Genomic DNA, 21279 nt, shown 5'->3' with positions numbered 1-21279 from the left:
CTTCCTTAACATAGGTGATACTCTTCAACTTAACTAGATCTTTCTTTAAATCAGATAATTGGAACTCATCACTACTCCAGGGTCTTGTATAAACTAGAAAGCAAAATGTGTTAGACGTCAGATGTAAACATGGCTCCCCTAATCCCTTCACCCTTGAAGTGATTGTTCTGCTGGAAGTCAGTGGAGCTTAATATCCTTTGTACACTCCACGTTTGACTGTTAGTTTTAATAAGTATCAACCACATTCCCTTACAGTGTGTGTTGATCACAGTTCACCCTGTCTACGCCAGAGTGACAGGTGTTTTTATCACTGATTTTGGGATGGGAGAAATGATCATATTTGACATTCAGCATAAAGTACTTAGGGCTTCCGATTTTCAGTTTTAACTGATAAACATCAATAAAACACTACTCATCAATAGAAATTGGTGTTTATCCAATAAACATCGGAAATGGTTACTTGTGTATATAAGGGCTAATCTACAAGGAGCAGTAATTTGTACTACAGGGGTCTGATTTTAACTGCACTAATGTGTTGCACATTAATTGGTCTATGTCGACCCTGTTGGTGTGCACTAAAGATTCTCTAGTGTGCTTTAATGTACTGCTATGTTTGAAACAGTACTATATTAAAGTGCACAAGGGAACATTACAGAGATTACTCATTAGAGTATATTCAAAGAGAGCCCTGAACTACCTCTCCTTCCCCCCCCCCGCCCCAATTTAGGACATATATATAAAACTCACAAATTGCTAAAAATAACCCCCCCAAAAATGAAATTAATAAACTCAGAAAAACAGAAGCCTTAACAATACACATAGCTTAAAGAACAGACTCACCCTTTGTTTGTAGCATAGGAATGGCCTGCACGTGGTGGTCTAACCAGTGTTTCGTGAAATGATAGCCTGATATCTTTGGATTTGTATCTAGAGAGATTACCTGTATAAGTAAATGTTCTATTAACCTTAAATCCTGCAGTACTATCCGTTAAGGATTTAAAAGATCCAAAGCTTTTCCCTCTACCATATTAAAGAGAAAATGTCAGATTAAAAATTATTTATATAAAAACAAATAGTTTGAAACTGACAATTTTTTGCAGTCTAACTCCCTGTCTTTTCTTACTTATTTTTTTGTGTTTCCTTTGATTTGTGCAATGAAAATAGACTAGTCAGTTTCACCTTCTGGCTCATGCCCAAGTACAGGGCTGCCTTGTTTGGGATACAAACACTACAGGGAAATGTTTAACCCAAAGAAAACTATTTTCATTGGATTAACCAAAAAAACAAAACAAAAAACCCCACCATGGAAACATTTCCATTGTGCTTGGTTTGTACTTTTTTCCCCGTTAAATCATTCTGACAGTGTCTCTTGCTAGACTGACACCTATATTAGTTAAAAAATACTTAATTTCTTAACATTAAGCATGTGAGTACTCCCACTGACTTCAACGGAAGCAGTATTACGTCCTGAATGACTTTTATCTATTACAGCTGTCAATTTAAAAAAAAAAAAAGGCACTTCAGTATGCTTTCTGCAGGAATCTCCTTCTCACACTTTTCCACAAAGATTGCACACATTTAGTATCAGCCCTCTGCTATTAATTCATTACCTTTTGTAATCTATTAACTACCTTACATTTAGACAGTAATCTATAGCAGGGATTATCAGACTTCATTGCACCGTGACCCCCTTCTGACAACAAAAATTACTACATGACCCCGGGGGGTGGGGACGGGGACCGAAGCCTGAGTCCACCTGATTCCCACTGTGCCATGTAGGGGAGTCAAAGCCTGAGCCCCACTGCCCTGGGCGGGATAATGGTCAAAGCTGAAGCCCAAGGGTTTCAGCCCCAGCCAGGGAGCCTGTAACATGAGCCCCGCTGCCCAGGGCTGGATCCCTCAGGCTTCGGCTTCAGCCCTGAGCCTCAGCAAGTCTAAGCCGCCCTGGCAACCCCATTAAAATGGGGTTGTGACCCACTTTGGGGTCCTGATCCACAGTTTGAGAACCACTGATCAATAGTGTTAAATTTTGTCATGAGGTTTTGAAAATATTAACTCAATTGTTCCTCTCCACATAGACGAAAAATAATTTCATTTTAAAATGCATACTGACTCATAGCTATTAAATAGTACCTCCCCAGACATGTCTGTAAGCTATCAATAAATATCTCCAGTTTTTAATATAGATGTTAAACTCTCAAGCCTGTAATTTTCAGCCTCCTTCCTTGAATCTGTCTCTTTAAATATAAGAATTGTGGTCCCCAATCCTGCAACTTGAAATAGGCAGATCTCCACTGGCAACAGAGACTCTACACAGGTGCAGAGAAGTCATAGTTGCTATTTCCCAATCACCTGCTGGTTCTAGAGTATCTAGACAGCCTAGAATTAATTGTTTATCTGTTAGATCCCCTAATCTAATGTGTCATCTGTCGCTGTAGATCATTACCCTTAGTCCTTTAGTGAGACAGACTGTCAGTGGTTTTAAAGTAAAATTAACTAGAAAAGAGTTCATTTTATAGCAGCTTGAAATCCATATTTGTGCTATGTGTGTGTACATTTTCATTGCATTATATAAGCAATGCACAATGATGCTAGGATAGAACTTTTTTGCCTATATTAATATAGTTTTTGATCTGATTTACTCAGTTGCTCTTTATGATACGTACTTACTCATGGAAAGTAACATACAGTTAAAGCCATTTATTTAGTTGCTTAATCATCAAACACAAATAGTGGCCCTTCTCAGCAAAGATCTCCAATTCAAGACTGTCCCTGGAAAAAGCCTCTTGTAATTTGTCTTTCAGTCACAGAAGTGTATTAACTCTATCTTTTCAACGTACACCATACTAAAACCATGCAAATTTACTCTCCGTGAAAGAACAGCCTGATAGCAGAGGTAGTAGTCTCTATTATAATTTTAAATGTGGGATTTTAAAATAGTTCCATTTGACTGGCCCTTAATAGCTTTCTTCTTGTCAGGGCCCTTCAGTTTATATCCTAATGCAGTGGTTCTCAAACTTTTTTTTTTTTCACGGACCACTTGAAAATTGCGGAGGATCTCGGCAGACCACTTAATGATCTTTCCAAATGTTGCTTATACTGTTCGCTAACTATTGTAAAGCGCTTTGGATAAAACCGCTATATAAATAAAACAATAATAATTAACGTTTTTTTGTTCTACAGATAAAAAGCACACAACTCATATTTTTAATACACCTCTACCCCGATATAGCGCTGTTCTCAGGAGCCAAAAAATCTTAGCGCGTTATAGGTGAAACCGCGTTATATCGAACTTGCTTTGATCTGTCAAAGCGCACAGCCCCGCCCCCCCAGAGCACTGTTTTATCGCATTGTATCTGAATTCGTGTTATATCGGGTCGCGTTATATTGGGGTAGAGGTGTATCAGTATTCTTACTTTTCTAATGCAATGGATGTGCCCTCTCCCCTGCCGCGGCAGTCCCTGAGTTGGGGCTGGGAAGTAGGGGGGCGTCTCTCCCTTTCTCTCCTCCCACTGCAGCAGCCACCGAGCTGGGGTTGGGAAGGAGGGCGGTCTCTCCCTGGCAGCCACAGCCCTGTAGCTGGGGAAAGTTGCCTCTTTCTCTGGCCACTGCAGCCCTGCACATCCCAGATTCCCCCCACTCCTTCTCACCCCACTGTCCCCTCCCATGTACCCCCTATTCCCCCCAAGGTCACCACCTCACCTTACATGTGTGTCTTCTGCAGGATCTAGGCACCTAATTAGTGGAGCCACACCTGCATGGCTCCACCAATTAGGTGGCTGTCTCTTCATTCTCTTGTGTGAGGCCGTCAAGGCACGCACCTTAGCAGGAACTATCCGCAGACCACCTGACTGGAGCTCGCAGACCACTGGTGGTCCACGGATCACAGTTTGAGAACCTCTGTTCTAATGTATCATACAATCCATTTGTCTTGTTCACCTTGCCCTGTATGTGTCCATTAAGGATATGAGGGATAGATAAATATATTTTAAAGGATAGGTATTTGGCTCTCATATGAATAACATACTAAGACTTTTTAAAAATCCAAAAATGATAAATTCTCTCATATGGAAGTTTTTATTTTATATTATGGGTCTGAAACATGGGAGGTGATTGTAGAAACTCATTAGTACACAAACATGAGTTGTTAATCTAATTTTTTCAGTGGCAGGTCAGATGGTTTTTGTTGTTTTTGGGGTTTCCTGTTTGTGGTTTCATCTTTTTTGCTTTCTTAAGCGTGTTTGTTTTAAAGAAGAGAAAAAGGAACTTACTGTTTTCACTTTTGAAGGTACTGCAACAGCCACCTACAGGTACTTGGCTTTATACCTAAAAAGGAGAGGAAGAAAAAGAATGATCCAATAGAGGAAGTGAAGGTCAGGCACCAGATGGATGCTATGGCCTTCAGTCTGACAGTGCCCACGCTGGCCTTGAAGATGTCCAATGGACTGGATGGGATGTCCCTCTCTCCACCCGGGGCTAGGCTTCCTCTCCACTACCTGGAAGCAGAGTTAGAAGATCCCTTTGCTTTCAATGAGGAGGATGATGACTTAAAGAAAGGGGCAACAGTGAGGAAAAAGTTGCAGAGCAAGTTGGCCCAAAACCGGCAGCGCCAGAGAGAAACAGAGATTTTAAAAGTTCACCAAGAGCACTTTAGCCCCCTTCCTGCACCTTTGCAGCAGCAGCCACTGCAGCAGCAGCAGCACTCCCATCTGCCACCTTTATCAACTTCTTTAAAGCCGACAGGGCTATCGCAGGGCTTAGTCTGCAAGTCACCTCAACCTCAGAACACCAGCCTACCAATGCAGGGAGTGGCACCCACCACACACACTATAGCACAAGCAAGGCAGATGTCTAACAAGAGACCCCTGCCTCTCCTGCCACCCACCAGGGCTCCTGTCATGGACCCACCAAGGACTGATCGGGTCCTCATGAAAGCCACAGCCTTTTCTCCACACTCATCCTGCGTGAGCCGGCTACAGAGACTGGTGAAACTGTGCACTCGAAAACAGCAGCTGGAAACGGATCTGTTTCCGCATTTAGGTAGGTAGATAATTACATACATCACTGCACTGTTTTTTTCAGGTTGCTATGAGAGTATATGCCTTTAAATTCATCAGGACATGCACTTATACCTTTCTGAAAGGGGGAAACATGTCAAGAGATGTATAGGCAGGTCACATCTGTTTTACACCTTTTTATTTTTTTATCACTTGTTAAAAAAAATGCTAGTTAATGATTTTGAGAGGCCAAACTGAGGTATAATTCACTCTCAGGGGTGTGCTTTTTTGTTTTTGTTTTTCATTTTCAAGTGAAGCAGTAAAGATGGTTCTGAGTGTTCCTAGGCTGAGTGTATAGACCAGGTTAGACCTAGAGCCTATGTTGTAAAACCCGAATATTAAACTAATGAAAAAAGGAGATTGTAGAATGAAAGTGCAAATACAACTTTGAGGCTTTGAATGTGCATTCTGTGCACACCCAAAACACCAGTTGACTTCATTGAAATTTTGAGTGCAAACTGCGAAGATATGGGATCTGATTCAGTAAAAGAGAGACTAGTGGTATATTCCACTAGAGAATGTGCATTCAGAAGCTGATTGTGAAGGTGCGGTTCTTCCATGATGATGTGCAGAAGTTGTCCATTTTACCCATTAATAATATATACTGTTATTAATTTATTATTATGCAGACACCACAGTAATAAGTTTTAATCATTGTGTTAACTGCCTATATGTTAGCTTTGTTTTTAATTTAAATTGTTTTACTGACTTCTGCTTGTGGAAATACGGCTTTTTGAAATTTTAAGAGGCATTTGACTATGGATAAGGTGGTGGCTCGTTGTCTCCGTTGTAAGTGGAGGTTGAGATACATACACCGCTAATGTTACCTTGCTTTTTAATTTAGCTTTAGATTATAGTTTAGTTTTACAGGGGTAAGCAAGTGGGCAGTAAATAGGAGAAACAAGAACCAGAAATGCAATATAATAGAAATAGAAACAGCAAACCATTTGTATCTTTAAAAAAATGTACTTCTAGTATGTCTGGGCAATTATTTAACTAGTGGCACACATCACAAACATCTCTAATTTTTGCTATTTCAATTAATCATTTTTAATTTGCTATTAAGATCTGCCTTTTGGCACCTGTGGGACAATTTGGCTGTTTGTAGGGAAGCTAATGAGTATCCTACAGCATGTCTCTTAAGGATGTTGTTCTGAAAGAATTGTTTCATGATTCTCTGGATAATGCAGTTAATTTGAGGAATGAGGATACCAGGACCATCCCAAGTGTCAAGATTCCCAAATAGGTTAGAAAGTTGTCTGGTCTCATGAGCCTGCATAAGAGTAGCATTCTATGTGTGATGCATTCTGTCACATGTGTCACATTCTACAGTAACACTTTCTATAAAAATAAGTTTTCCTATTGTACCTAGTTTTAGGAAAATGTTTGATCAGATATATAAATATAAAATTGTGGAAATGTTATGCTATAATAAATGTGATAATGAAAATAAGATTATAGCATTTTATAACTGCTAATTAACATAATACACTTAATTATGCATTAGCTGTGTGGGAGTAGATAAATACTTACTTGCAAGCTCAGAGTATGGACTATTCTTAGAGACTTTTTTATCCTGGTGGAAAAACTTCTGGGATTTCTATTTAAGAAAATACCTAGTACTAGAGTTGAGTGGCACAAGATATGAATCTTACTTTCAGCATCTTTAAAAAGATACCCTTAATTTTTAGTAAAACTATGCAAACTGATGTTTGTATAAACAAAATGGAAAAAAGATCCAGTGCTCCCCATTCCCCTTTCAGGAGTTAAAAGATTTAGCAGCCCAACTTATGATATTAGTTTTTAATTTGTGCCAAAAAATTGATTACACTGCATCCATTGTGCATGTGCCTTTATGGAATGTCAATTTAGCTAGTTTATTTTTCAAGTAAAATAAATTTAAGTGTAAGTCTGTTTTTATTTTTCAAGTTTCTTAGCGTTTACACCTAGGCCAAACTTCAAGGTCTAAAAATAGGCACAAAGGTAACATTTTCAAAAGTATCTATGTGACTTAAGAACCAGAATTTAGGTTTCCAATTCCTGACTCTTAAATCAAAGTCCTGTGTCCTAAATCACGTAGGTGCTTTTGAAATTTTTACCCCAAATCTGTATTTAGGTTCCTAAATTAACACAGGGAAGCTAGCCTCTAGACACCTGCTTTGGAAACTTGGCCCCAAATCTTCTTGGATAAAATACAATAATAAGCTTTTTAAAAAAAAATAAAAAAAAAAGAAATGGCCCTTAACACTCTGTCCCCAACTCCTGCTCTATATTTAGGGCCATATGTAAAAACACATGAGAGAAGAACAAAAAAATCAGCTGGTTTGGAAGGGAAACTGCGTTTTCCCATCCTGCTCTAAGGGATCAGCAAGGATAGGGTGGGGCCATGACAAGATGCAGAAGATGAGAATCCATAGGAACCCTGGCTTGATCCTGCCCAGACATCTGGAGGGACTTCCCTCCATGGTCCTTCCTGGTCGCCCTTTTCAGCAAAGTCCTGCAGTGCTGTGTAGGATACTGCCCTGGGCTCTTTGGTAATGAGGGACACAAAAATCACAGAATGAATTGATCCTGCTCCAAAAATTGTTAATTAATCTGGTATTCTTGTGTGTACTTAAGCTGTGTAGGAAGGTGAACACGCTGCTTAAGAGTGACTGACCCCAGCTCTTGTCTCTTCCCCCGGGAACGGAAGCCCCTTTCTCACTGATATCTGGTGGAGATGGCAGGTGATTTACACAGAAAAGAACAGAGGAACATACTGTGTAGCTGTGTATCCCCCTCTGTCCCGGTAGCTTTCTCCCATGGTTTTGCTCTTCTCCACGCTTTTCAGTAGGGGGAAGCAGAGGGTCTATAATATGTATAGAAATAAGAAACAGGATTATGTAATATATTTAGACCATTTACTATTAATTATTGGACTGTCAACGCTTCATGGTAGGGACTTCCTCTTTATCTTCCTAAAAAAATCTAACATTGAGCACAACAGAGATATTTGTCTTTACATAAAACTGGTGGTAGTTTTGGTTTTTATTTAATATATTTTTGGACAAAGAAGGCCAATAAAGATATAGAAGGGATAAAACTGGTCATTGAAAAATGCAGTTACATGCTGTTTATACACTGTAATGAAGCTGCTATCATAACTGTTCTTGAGAAAATTACGTAATGAATCAAATATAATGCATCCTCGCTACTATGCTATGTACGACATAGAATAGGCAGAGGCCGTTGATAGTGGTTATTGCCACAGGTTAGTCACAGATATTTGAGGATTACAGTCTCTCTTCATCCAGCCTTCATATTTCCAATTCTCCCCTACTCAGGGCTGGACTGGTCTGAAGACAGTGGAGAAGAGTTGGAGGATTCAGAGCAAACGTCACCATACCAGGTTGCATGGTCTATCCGGGAAACTCTCAGATATGAAAGACATGAGTGAGTATCCTTTTTTGGTATTGTTTGTATTGGCCCCTATTCAGCAAAGCAGTTAAACATGGGCTTTACTTTAAGCAAAGCTAGTGGGGCTTAAGCGCTTTGCTGAATCAAGACCTTTTATTATAAAGTAGTACCAGGTCAACATGTTGTTTAAACTCTATCCAGAAGCTCTGCCCCAGATATCAGAAATGAGATCAGGAATCACAGTAACAGACTGAGAGTAGACTTCTAAATTCCATTTTACATTTGATGAGAACATAAATCTGATCTCTTCTCTGGAAGAGGAGAATAATTTAAAAAAACTAATGTACAAAGAGAATAGAGTATCTCTTAGTAGATAAAATGGGAGCATGAATTTTAAACCTTATCGTAGCAGCCCTCCATAGTATTTTTCAAAATCTTTTGTTGTTTCTGTCTTTTGAAAATTGTACTAATCAATAATTTTGTCACTGAATTGTTCTTTTGCTTCTGGAGACATTGGGTTCACTTTTGGTTTTGAGTTTGGTCTTATCATAATCCTGCTAAAAGATCAAATGTCATTTTCAGGCGATGCCCAGGGCTAGAATGCAAGTTATTTTAACTAGGGCTAAGATTCTGCAAAAGTTGTTTTTTTCCCCCTTCCCCGTGAGGATTGTTTCAGTTCATTTATTTGTAAGAGCTACAATTCTGACTTAGTCCCACAGAACCAGCAGTCTGCTGCTGAAGCAGGGCAGGGATAAAGGCCTAGATTCAGAAAAGGACCTAAGCATGTGCTTAAATCCCACTTAATGGGGTTTAAGCAGACACTGAAATGCTTTTTGAATAAGGATGACTTTCTGTATTGGGGCCAAAATCAGGACTTATCTTTTCTGTTTTTACTACCTTTTAGTAATACTTTTGTCAATACATTAATTTGTTTGTGATACGGTAGGGAGGAATATGGGATTGATAGTTTGCATAACTGTTCTTTTAGTTGATAAGTGGTATTAAGCCTTCATCGACTAACCAGTAACATCAGGTTCTAGGTTTTAATTAAAAACTGGCAGTACGTTTGTATTGCTGGTGCAGAACAGCTTAAAATGTTGTGCAAATATTTTTAATCCATGACTGTGCCGTCTCACAACAGGATATGATCCTATGTGTCTCTATGTTAATGTCATTCTAGCATGCAGGGAGTAAAGTATACCATTCAGAGTATTGTAATTAAATTCAGATAATCTAGAAGAAAGGAGTTTGAGTCATATTAATCACAAATTGAAATCACAGCCTTGTTAAGTTTTCTTTTATAGCTTGTTATAGTATGGTTCAGTAGATATTTTCCTTGTGTCTAAAAGCATTGCACCTTCTTCCAGAAGACATGGATGGGTATGGTGGTAATACTTCAGTGCCCTTGCAAATGTGATATTTAAAACCGCAAAACTGAACTGCTAGGACACCAGCTTGCAGAAAAACATTCCGATTTGTAAAGGCATCTTCATGGTGAACTGCAAAGGGGCCATCAAAATTGAGAGAAGGCCAGAAATATATGGTGAATGCCCTCACCAAGCCAAACTTTGGTGACAATCAGCAGACCAAAACCATCCCTTTTAATATTCCTTTTCCCCAATTAAAAAAAATATTTTTTTAAGCTGACATGAAAGTCAGTTGCTCCTTTGGGATCATTAGGCAGAAAAACAGCGAGCTTTCATAGAAGTTACAAATATTTTTAAAATAAAGCTAAATTAAAGCTTTTTTTCCCCGGTATTCCTCACAGCCTGGCTGTTAGGGAACATAACATTAGGGAGCAAATGGAAAACTACAGTCAGCATGGAAGGATGTCTAGTTCATCTTTTAAACCAAATATAACTTTCAAAAAAAGGTCATGTGTCCAGTCAAAGAACTCTTCCTATGACTATAGTCTTCCCTCTCTTTGACATTTGATTGGAATGTTACATCCCAATTTCTTTTTCAGCTTATAAGGGGGTTGTGCATTAGTTTCCTAGTCTGTGGTTTGTTTTTTGTTTGGTGGTGGTTGTTTTTTTACTTTTGCTATATCCTCCATGTTCTTTTCACATGTTGATTTTTCTATTTCATTTAACATTGTGCACTTCACTTAAAACATTGACCATAACTGATAAATTATTGTACATCACCTGCAATTCTTACACTTCTATTAATCTGCCTAGTTCTACTCTTCAGCACCTTTTCTAATTTTGTTTATGGATAAATGTTGACACATTTGCTTGTTTCCAGTCTTTCAAAATTGTATTTCTGTTTGTCAAGCTTCAGTAAAGATTATTATTAACTAAACATCTATTCCTTGTTCTACTTTGACATTCTGCACCATGTTCTCTGTTTCTGAAGAGATATTAATTTAAACTGTTCCATGGATGAGTTTGGTTTGTTAAAGTGGCTCTGCCTTACTAATTTAATAGCTACTCAAATTGATAGCAAGCTAACCAAAGTCAGCTAGCACCTTGTTGTTTTACTTTCTTATGAATTTTGGGTTGATTTTAATGGAAAACCTGGATCTTTTCCTAAAACTTACATTCTAAAATCAGGTATCAAAATCTGAGGATTGGCTTTTTTTAAATTAACGCTGTATTTAGCAATAAACATAGTAAAACTTAACTCATTCCATCTTTGACCAGATCAACTGTGATGGGTAGAATCACCTATTGATTCCTATGGGATGGCATTCTGCTTTGAACAGTGTTCTTAGGAAAGTTTCAACGCTTATCTGAATATTTTATTTGTAGTGAATGTATTCCTGTTTTAAATTAACTTGTGTTGGTTTCGTAGACAGACACTGTGCACTATCCTTCACCTCCCCTTTGGCTTGTGTCCCAATTGCTGTAGGGCAGGAAGATAGTGGAGCTGGATGGCAGGGAAATCTTATTTTTATTCCTACTCAGGCCTCACTGAAAATAACAATGGAAATGCTCCTCAAGTAGGAAGGAGTAATAGGGTACACTATGCTGACAGAAAAACAAACAAACCCGAACAAACAAAAAAACAAAACAAAAATTCAACAACATGGCAATGAGTCTCTCAGCCTGGGTTAACTGACTTAGGCTCACAGGGCTTACGCCAAAAAAAGGGGGAAAACAGCAGTGCAGACACTCACAGCAGGGCTCTGAGACCCTCCTCCCTGGCTGGGTTTCATAGCTGGGTTCCAGCCCGAGGAAGAGCATCGGCACTGCTATTGTTAGCCCCGTAGCACAAGCCCCGTGAGCCTGAGATAGTTGACATGGCTCTGAGACTCGCTGCCCAGGTCTTTTCTCTCTTTCCTCCTCCCCCCCCCCCCCCCGCCGCCGCCTCCTCTCCTGTGTAGACGTACCCATAGAACAGGGGTGAAAGGAACTCACAGGACTTACCGGTACTCCTGGAGTCCTGATGAGGGGGCGTGGCCTCATCTAGAAGAGGTGGGGCCTCAAGATTTAAAGGCCCTGGGGCACCGGCTGTGGCTGAGAGCCCCAAGGCCTTTAAATCAACCCGGGGCTCCCAGCTGCAGAGGTGGCTGGAAGCCCCCGGGGCTCAGGGGCAAATTAAAGGGCCAGGGCTCCAGCCGCCGCAGAGCTCTGGGCCATTTAAATCCCCACTGCGACTCCGGCTGCCGGAGCCATGGGTGGGATTTAAAGGGCTCTGGACTGCCCGCAGCCATGGGAGCTCTGAGCCCTTTGAATCCTGGCCCCAGCCCGACCGCTGGAACCGCGGGTGGGATTTAAAGGGCTCTGGGCTGCCCGCTGCTGCGGGGAGCCCAGAGCCCTTTAAATCCCTGCTGCGGAAGCTGGTGCGTTCCGGCACGGTGTACTGGCTCTTGCCGATACGCCGTACCGGACCAGACCGGCTTACTTTCACCTCTGCCATAGAAGCAAATGATGGACATTGAGTGTGATTCGGCATTCACCAGGGCTGGGGGAGAGAATAATAGTGGTCAGAGCACACATTTTAAACCCAGCTTTGGGAGAAAGCTGTAAAGGTTGAAATACAGGACTGTCAGGATGCCTGGGTTCTATTCCTAGATCTGCTACTGACTGATTATGTGAACACAGCAGAGTGTAGGTTACAGCCTCTGCCTTAATTTCATCCTCTGAGATGGATGTAAGTATGCTCACCCTGCTCTGGAAAGCACCTGGGATCTGTGGATAATTGGTTCTGTATAAGTGCAAAGAATCGATAATCCATTAGTGTTTGCAGAGTCCTTGGTATTCCTTAGATCAGGGATCTCAAACGCAATTTACCTTGGGGCCAGTGCCAGTCCTCAAATCCTCCCAGCGGGCCAATAGTGTCACTGAAGCTGGTGTTTAGAAAAGAAAACATTTTATATTAGTTTTATTATTTCTAAGAAATTCAAAATAAAAAATATATCATACAACTTTATACAGTTCTTTGCCTCCCAGAGAGTTTTTAGTGTGACCAGCCACCTGGCAACTCTTCAGTTCTGTCAATTTGTTGTTGATTGGCCTCAGTGACTGAGCAGTTGAAACCTTCAGAATTGCACAAAGGTGTGCCTCAGATAGTTGTGTTCAGAATTTTGACTTGTATTCATTGTGGAAAAAAGTGGTGCTGCCTCCATGGCTGACTCTGCCCGGCAACTAATGAAGGTATCTCTGTCCCTCTCCCCCAGCCAATGGGAGCTGCGGGGGGCGGTGCCTGTAGTTGAGATTGCTGGCAGTGTGTCTGTGTGCATTCTCCTCCGCTGGCTGCAGTGGGGACGTTCTCTGGCCGCAGATGGCCCATGGGCCAGGACTTTGAAACCCCTGCCTTAGAGGGAGGAGGTTGTGCTCTTTAATGTTGACATCTAGTGGAGACTCTCAGCACTGAAGCAGGATGGTGATGCCTGAGGCAATGCAGACATTTGCTGCATTACGCTAGTAACTGACCATCAAGAAAAGCTATGTGGAGAGGCAATAATGGGGAAGAACAACGCTCCAGTATGGCTGGTGGGCTGTGCTGGCTGGCTGTAGGCCCTGGGAGTGGAGCTAGGGTTGCCGGTACCTTCCAGAGCTCCAGCTGTCCTACAGGCAAGCCCCTGCTGCCAGTGTAACTGTTGGCTCGGTATTTCCCATGAGCTCATCCTACAGACTAAACAATGGAGTTAGCAGGAAAGGAGTGAAAAGGAGAGTATGGGCTGCAGAGTGCGGTGGCAGCAGCAGCAGCAGAATTCTGAATTTTAGAGTCTCCATTTAGCTACTTCAGTGTAAAAAGGGCACATGTTAAATAGTGTCCTTCAACAGATCTCCACAGGTGGGATCTGAGTTACTACAGAGAATTCTTTCCTGGGTGATGGCTGGTGAGTTTTGCCCACATGCTCAGGGTTTAACTGATCGCCATATTTGGGGTCGGGAAGGAATTTTCCTCCAGGGAAGATTGGCAGAGGCCCTGGAGGTTTTTCACCTTCCTCTGCAGCGTGGGGCATGGGTCACTTGCTGGAGGATTCTCTGCACGTTGAGGTCTTTAAACCATGATTTGAGAACTTCAATAACTCAGACATAGGTTAGGGGTTTGTTCCAGGAGTGGCTGGGTGAGATTCTGTGGCCTGCATTGTGCAGGAGGTCTGACTAGATAACCATAATGGTCCCTTCTGATCTTAAGTCTATGAGGTTGGCTTGTTTTCAATACTTCTCCTTGAGGGAAACATTTCCTCTGTAGTGTTCAATTAGACTTCAGTGATGGTATGGCTCAGCATTCAGAGATCATGATATTGGCTTAAAATTAATGAGATTTTAAAAATAATACAGTTGGAGTTTGTTTGCCTTCTGTTTTTTTAATCTGTAGGGTCACATTCTGAAGCATAAAGAACGAGGAGTACTTGTGGTACCTTAGAGACTAACACATTTATTTGGGCATAAGCTTGTGTGTAAAACATGGGGGCCATACACTTACTTTATTATTATTAAAATGAAAGTTGAGATTCTGGCGTATTCACAGGACTTCAGGTCTAGGGCCTTGAAGAAAAACAACAAATATTGCAAGACTATGATAAAATCCTGAGTTAGCAACACTAGAGTTAAAATCAAGAGTAACTGACTTGCTGGGAAACCTCTTTCAGCCCAGGAAAATTCTTCATCGGAACACTGGTTCCTGGGGGAGGTGTGATATGAACAGTCCTTATCTTCATCTATAACTGCTAATACCGAAGTGGTCCCTGCTTGCAACTCCATTGCCCTCCCTGAAGCTACTCCATGGAAGATTTGACCTTAGCTCCCATCTGCTTGTAAAGAAAAACAAGTTTATTTAAAACAAAGTCCAGATTTTAACAACTTTGTTGGCAATGTATATATTGAAGTTTGTCTAAAATGGTCAGAATAGACTGTTTTTGCCACTGAAAGCAATGGGAAGTAATTTTTCTCCATCATAGCTATCAGTTCACAAGAAAGATAGTAGCCTTCAAAAATGAGCCTACAGCCATCAGCGCCGCAGAAATGTTGAAACTACCAAAGCGTGCACAGTTGCAACCACTGCCATAATGCCCACAGATGTAAGGATGTGGTGCTGCAGGGGACTTTGCCTCTAGAACCCTATTGGCCACTTCCTTGGCCCTGCGATGGTCAGTCTCTCTCTCGCTGGAACTTCCATGGCCTGGTCTTCCAGTCAGGACACTTCTTAGGAGGAGCCGCCGCCTTCTGGGGTAACAAAAATCCAACTGTGAATCCAAATAAATCCAAGCTAATCATTCTCCTGCCCCTCTTTGCTACATTGAAGTTCTCTGCTCTTTACCAGTATGTGTGGGCCTTGCAGAGTTTCTTCTATGCTGCTGCTTTCCAGCAAGTTTCCCCCACTGCTTCTCATTCCCAGGGACACTGGCAGCTTACCTTAGGGATCTTTGTGCTCCTTTTTAGGTCCTGACTCAGCCCCCCCAGGGCCTGTCCTGTTCACCACTGGGTCTCCTCCAGCCTGACTTTATCAGGCCCTTCCCAGAGTGAGGGAACTTCTCATGCTCCTCCCTCCTGGGTCTCCTGCCTGAGTTCACAGCTCTGTTTCAGTAGTCCTCTCTCTCATCCCACCACAGCAGGGATCAGGAATTATAATTAAGTCTCCATCTTACTCATCAGGGCGTAACTGTCTGGTCACAGGCAAGGTGAGCATGCCTTACCATAAAGGGCCAGCCAGCCTCTGACACCGAGGTACTTCTTAGGAATTTAAAAAACAGAACAAACAAATGAGATGATTAGTGTTCGTCCTCACACCAGTCCCTCTGGCATACTGCATGGCTATAATATATAGTAAAACCCACCAAATAAATACAGCCTCTACCACTTTAAAAAAAAAAGGTATTAGAAATGGCAAAAGGAAGCGTGGAAAGATTCTAAAGATTCTTTCCTATCATGTTCAAAAGAACTACACTGGAGTGATTTTATTTATATATTTATTTAACAGCAGTGTTTTGCTAGCCTGTACCATAGTCCAGATCTCCTCCTGAGGGAAGAGCAGGGCTCTTGGTTACTCTGTAGTAAAGAATAACAGTACAAAGAGTGGTTCCTTTGTTTGTTACTTCCAATAGCAGGATGAGTTTTTCCAATTAAAAAATACTTTATACTTTCACCTTCCATTGTAGTGTGGTGGCTTTGCAAATAATTCACAAGAGGTCACTACACTGAGCTAGTCGATGGCAAATCCTGTAGAGAAAGTCACCTTTGTCCTGTCTGTTTCTTCATGCTACTTGGCATGCCCTGTTCTGTCCTCTGCCAAATTTTACCTCCACGTAAGAGTCTTCATTAAAACCTTCCTCAGAAGCTGCAATAGCAACCAGCAGAGAGCTTCAGTTGGCAAAATATGGCCGCATATGGAAAGAATGCAGTTAGGCCTAGGTCGTCTTTTGCAGATATGACAGTGGTAATGCTGGGATTATTAGTTTTTCCAGCTTATTTCATTCTGAATGCTGCCTCATGAAAGAGAGAACCATCTTAAGGACTCCTCCCAGCTCCACATTTCTTGTTTCTCACCAATAAAGGGTCCACAGTTTGAGAACCACTGGGTTATGGCATGTGCATCAATTTCGTGCAGAATGGAGAGGGGTAACTAGTGGTGTTCCCCAAGGGTCAGTCCTAGGACCAATCCTATTCAATTTATTCATAAATGATCTGGAGAAAGGGGTAAACAGTGAGGTGGCCAAGTTTGCAGATGATACTAAACTTCTCAAGATAGTTAAGACCAAAGCAGATTGTGAAGAACTTCAAAAAGATCTCACAAAACTAAGTGATTGGGCAACAAAATGGCAAATGAAATTTAATGTGGATAAATGTAAAGTAATGCACATTGGAAAAAATAACCCCAACTATACATACAACATGATGGGGGCTAATTTAGCTACAACGAGTCAGGCGTCATCGTGGATAGTTCTCTGAAGATGTCCACGCAGTGTGCAGAGGCGGTCAAAAAAGCAAACAGGATGTTAGGTATCATTAAAAAGGGGATAGAGAATAAGACTGAGAATATATTATTGCCCTTATATAAATCCATGGTACGCCCACATCTCGAATACTGTGTACAGATGTGGTCTCCTCACCTCAAAAAAGATATTCTAGCACTAGAAAAGGTTCAGAAAAGGGCAACTAAAATGATTAAGGGTTTAGAGAGGATCCCATACGAGGAAAGATTAAAGAGGCTAGGACTCTTCAGCTTGGAAAAGAGAAGACTAAGGGGGGACATGATAGAGGTATATAAAATCATGAGTGATGTTGAGAAAGTGGATAAGGAAAAGTTATTTACTTATTCCCATAATACAAGAACTAGGGGTCACCAAATGAAATTAATAGGCAGCAGGTTTAAAACAAATAAAAGGAAGTTCTTCTTCACGTAGCGCACAGTCAACTTGTGGAACTCCTTACCTGAGGAGGTTGTGAAGGCTAGGACTATAACGATGTTTAAAAGGGGACTGGATAAATTCATGGTGGCTAAGTCCATAAATGGCTATTAGCCAGAATGGGTAAGAATGGTGTCCCTAGCCTCTGTTCGTCAGAGGATGGAGATGGATGGCAGGAGAGAGATCACTTGATCATTGCCTGTTAGGTTCACTCCCTCTGGGGCACCTGGCATTGGCCACTGTCGGTAGACAGATACTGGGCTAGATGGACCTTTGGTCTGACCCGGTACGGCCTTTCTTATGTTCGCTTCTAATCTCAAGTCAGGAACTTTTCATTGGCTTGTTTATCACAGCACTTTAAAAACAGAGGACATTCTGTATGTTGGATTATTGAGTATTGGCTCTCCTAAAATCAGAGAGCTCCCTCTAAACTAGTTTGGATACCTTTTTTAGCAATCTGACATTTTTTACACTATGGACTCTCCGAGGCCCCCTTTGTTGACTTTAGCAGTACTGGGTTGGTGGACACCACCTGTTTGTTCTTCCTTTCTATAGGGTAGTGCCTTTTTCATTTTTTTATGGTAGAGAGTCAACATTTATTCCTTCAGTGTTAAACACACCTGAATTGTACATGCTGTTGAACATGCTTGTAATGGCATGGCACCCATTTCTCGTGAGCAACCCCTTCTGGTCAGGTGTGACCCTGGTTTTTAAACCACTCTCGGCCCTGGTATCGGGCCATACCCCCAGGGCTTCCTCCCTGGAGACAGCGGTTCCAGCTGGGCCTCCTCACAGTTCAGTCCTCTTCTGGGGGTTTACTACTGTCCAATTGTAGGCTCTTCCCCAGTAGCCTATGAGGGGGTCCTGGGCCTGCCCACTACTCCAAGTTCCAGACCAGGGACCATAAGAATAGCAGCGACACACCATTGTGTCTCTTTAGCAAAACTGCCTTCAGTTCCTTGGGCCACTTCCCTGCGTCCCCAGCCTTCACCGACGCCTTACCCTTAGCTCAGGGTTTAGGTCCAGGGGCGCTTCCTTGTTCCCCCAGTCCCTACTAGCACCGAGCTGTCCTTTGTGCTACAGTTCCCTCTGGCAAGCCAGGAACTCTGTCATCATTCCTCTAGATTTAGCAAGGAACTGCTTGTCTCTGGTGCTGTGGCTCCATTTTATATGGCCCTCCTAGGCCCTGATTGGCTGCTTCCCTTGCAGCCACTCTAGCCTGCTTGGAGGGCTTCTCCACAGCTCCTTTCCTGGGATGAGTATGGCAGGGGCCTTCGGGCCTAGTCCATCCCATCACAGTTTCACTTATTTAAGAAAGATGGCATGTTAGGTTGTTCATTGAAAGGCTCCCATGCAGTTTCAGCAATACTTTAAAAATGAAATCCCAGACTTTAAATCCTGGTTCATCGTACTCTGTTACACATGCTTAATGAGAATAAATCAAATGTAGTTTGCTTAAACAGCTCAGCATAGAAGGGTGAAAATAAAATGTGTTTTTGAAATTTTGACACAAAAAACGGTGGATGTGACTGCTATTTTAAAGTCTCTTGGGATGTACAGATATGTTTTGGCTAGTCTTGCTTGGAAGTGAAAGTCCTAAGTATTATTTAAAACTTGGTTGTCTCCCAGAAAATACAAGAGCCACTTCTGCAGTGCTTTCTGGGCCTCTGTGTGCCTCTTAACTTGTGATTTTCAGAATTATCTCATAACTCATCAGTCAAAAGGAGTTATACATGTTTTGACCTTTCTACACTCAGCTCAATGGGAGGTGAGTCAGAGGTTTATTATAATTGTAAAGACGTTCTCTGAAAGAAGGCCACTCAAATCAGAAAGCAAAACCTTTTCAAAACCACTTTCACTTTCTAATGCAGACTGTTTCCTTTCTCTAATGCTCTGCTCAGTTGCGAATACTGTAACTTTATTTTAAGTAATATACTTATAAGCGCCTAATAGTTATATCTGTGTATTACATATTTTTGTGTTGACTGCCTCATATAAGGAGAGGCTACTCACTCTCACCCATCTTCCTCCCCCATGGTGGTTGTTTAAAATAGAAAGAAAGAGAAAATAATTAAAAAGCCATGCAATTCTGTATATTGATCAAATTGACATTTTAACCCACTCATTGCATTCTTATTTTTTATCATTATCTAAATATGTTAAGGGATACTGTTAATTATATTAACTGATAATATTTTCCATTTATTAATTAGCAGAGGATATATTTGGTTAAGTTCTTATATACCGTAGGTAGCTTTATATTTCTGTTATGATTGTGCTTCCTCACTGGAGTTTTTATGGGCTTTTCTGATGGGTATTAAGTAGGCTTTCCCAAACAGAGAGGAACTTTCGCATCTAAACTGAGAATGTTTGGCACAAGTTTTTCTATGAAAGAAATTAAATTTGAATCCCCTTCTCTTAGAGGAGCACCTACCACTCTGACATTTCTGGATCTTATTTTATTTAATAAATATTGCAGTTGATGGTCAGCGTTTAGGCTGTCATTAACTAGTTTTGCAATACGCTTTGTTGTTCAGAGACTTGGATTTCAGTGTATTTGATTTTGCTGATCAAGCTCTGCACTTTGTACCATAGTTTTTAACTCCTTTGCTTTAGGGTTGCTAAGTTTAGCAAGAATTGCCAAGTTTTATTTTCTCCAGAGAAGACTGAACGGAGAATGTCTTATTTGAAATAAATTCACTCCAGTGCTTCTTGGTCATAAACATTGTTTTGCTGAGTGTTATCAGGGTGAAGCTGACCGCTCGGTACTATGAGAGATCCTAGATTTGAAAAAGCCCCAGTGATGATTTTTATTACTTCTACCGAGCATGTTTGGCAGGTTTGGGTATTTTTATGGTGTGTGTGCTTTGCCATTTAGAAAAAGAAAATAAAAGGAGAAAAACCTTCCTGAGTAAATGGGGATTGACTGATTGGGTGCTCCCAGTTCATGCGTCTACTCAGTTTCTTGCATAGGCTTACCCAGATCCCTCTCTCACTACCCTGTGTATTAACTCTGTAGTAAACTCTGCTTTCTAACTAAATACCTAATGCATAACTGTGTGTTTTGTGTGTGATTTTTACTGTATCTCATCATAACAGCACATAACAGGGAAGTCATCCATGGGCTTTAATATTAGTGTCTTAGTTTTACTACTTAAAAAATTGCCCAATATACTAAAACAAAGGGAAAAAATTCATCTCTGATACAGGTGGGTGCATCTACATGGACTTTGGAGTTATTCTGATTCACCAGGGGTGAAATACTGGCCCAGCTGAAGTCAATGGGAATTTTGCCCCTGCAGTCAGTGAGGCCAGGATTTCACTCCAGAGCTACATAAGACCATAAGCTCGAAAGATTGTCTCTTTCACCAACAGAAGTTGGTCCAATAAAAGATAATGCCTCACCCCCTTGTCTCTCTAATATTCTGGGACCAACAGAACAACAGTAACACTGCGAACAACATAAGTGCCTGTCAATTTGGGTAGTAGATATCAGAGGCTAGATTCTAATCGTATTTGTAGCAATGTAAAGCTGAAGTAACTTCATTAAAGTCACTGGAGTTTCATTGGTGTAAGCCCAGGGAAGGTTAGAGGAGAACTTGGAGCCAGCTTTCTGGGGAAATAGGAGAAAAAAGTTCACCCAGTAAAATCATCCATGAAGAAAGGTCAATGGTCTGGTACGGTGTTCTTAGAATTCAACCATGCTTCTCTGGCATGACCTTTCTTCCATCAGTTTCTGCTGAGTGTTTTCTCCTTTCCATAACTGCAGCTTAAATCAAGCTTAACTTCATTTGCAGAGACATTTACAGTAAATAAAAGTTAACAGTATTCTTTTTAACAGCAAGTTCCAGACATTTAGATGTGTCAGACTCAAAGATAAATTGATGTAATCTCTAATACTGACATACCAAGAAGATTAAATACCTTTAACATTTAAAAGGATTCCCATAGTTTGAATTGGTTGAGTTTCTCTTAGGGAACATATCCCTGGCTGTTTTTAGCCTTTAGCTAAGTGTGGAATTA

General features: G+C 41.2%; 1 protein-coding gene across 1 annotated transcript in view; it reads left to right on the top strand.

Moving 5' to 3' along the window:
• Positions 1-21279, top strand: part of INO80D (INO80 complex subunit D) — a 50575-nt gene that overhangs the window by 15390 nt on the left and 13906 nt on the right. Inside the window, exons 4-5 of the mRNA XM_045032068.1 lie at positions 4289-5040; positions 8381-8489. Coding sequence (XP_044888003.1) covers positions 4289-5040; positions 8381-8489 — 861 coding nt within the window. The remainder of the gene's footprint in view (positions 1-4288; positions 5041-8380; positions 8490-21279) is intronic.

Source organism: Mauremys mutica, chromosome 10 (genome assembly GCF_020497125.1).
Source record: "Mauremys mutica isolate MM-2020 ecotype Southern chromosome 10, ASM2049712v1, whole genome shotgun sequence".
Classification (NCBI taxonomy): Eukaryota; Metazoa; Chordata; order Testudines; family Geoemydidae; genus Mauremys; species Mauremys mutica.
The sequence above is the reverse complement of the archived record's forward strand: the minus strand, read 5'-3'. Positions and strand labels throughout refer to the sequence as shown.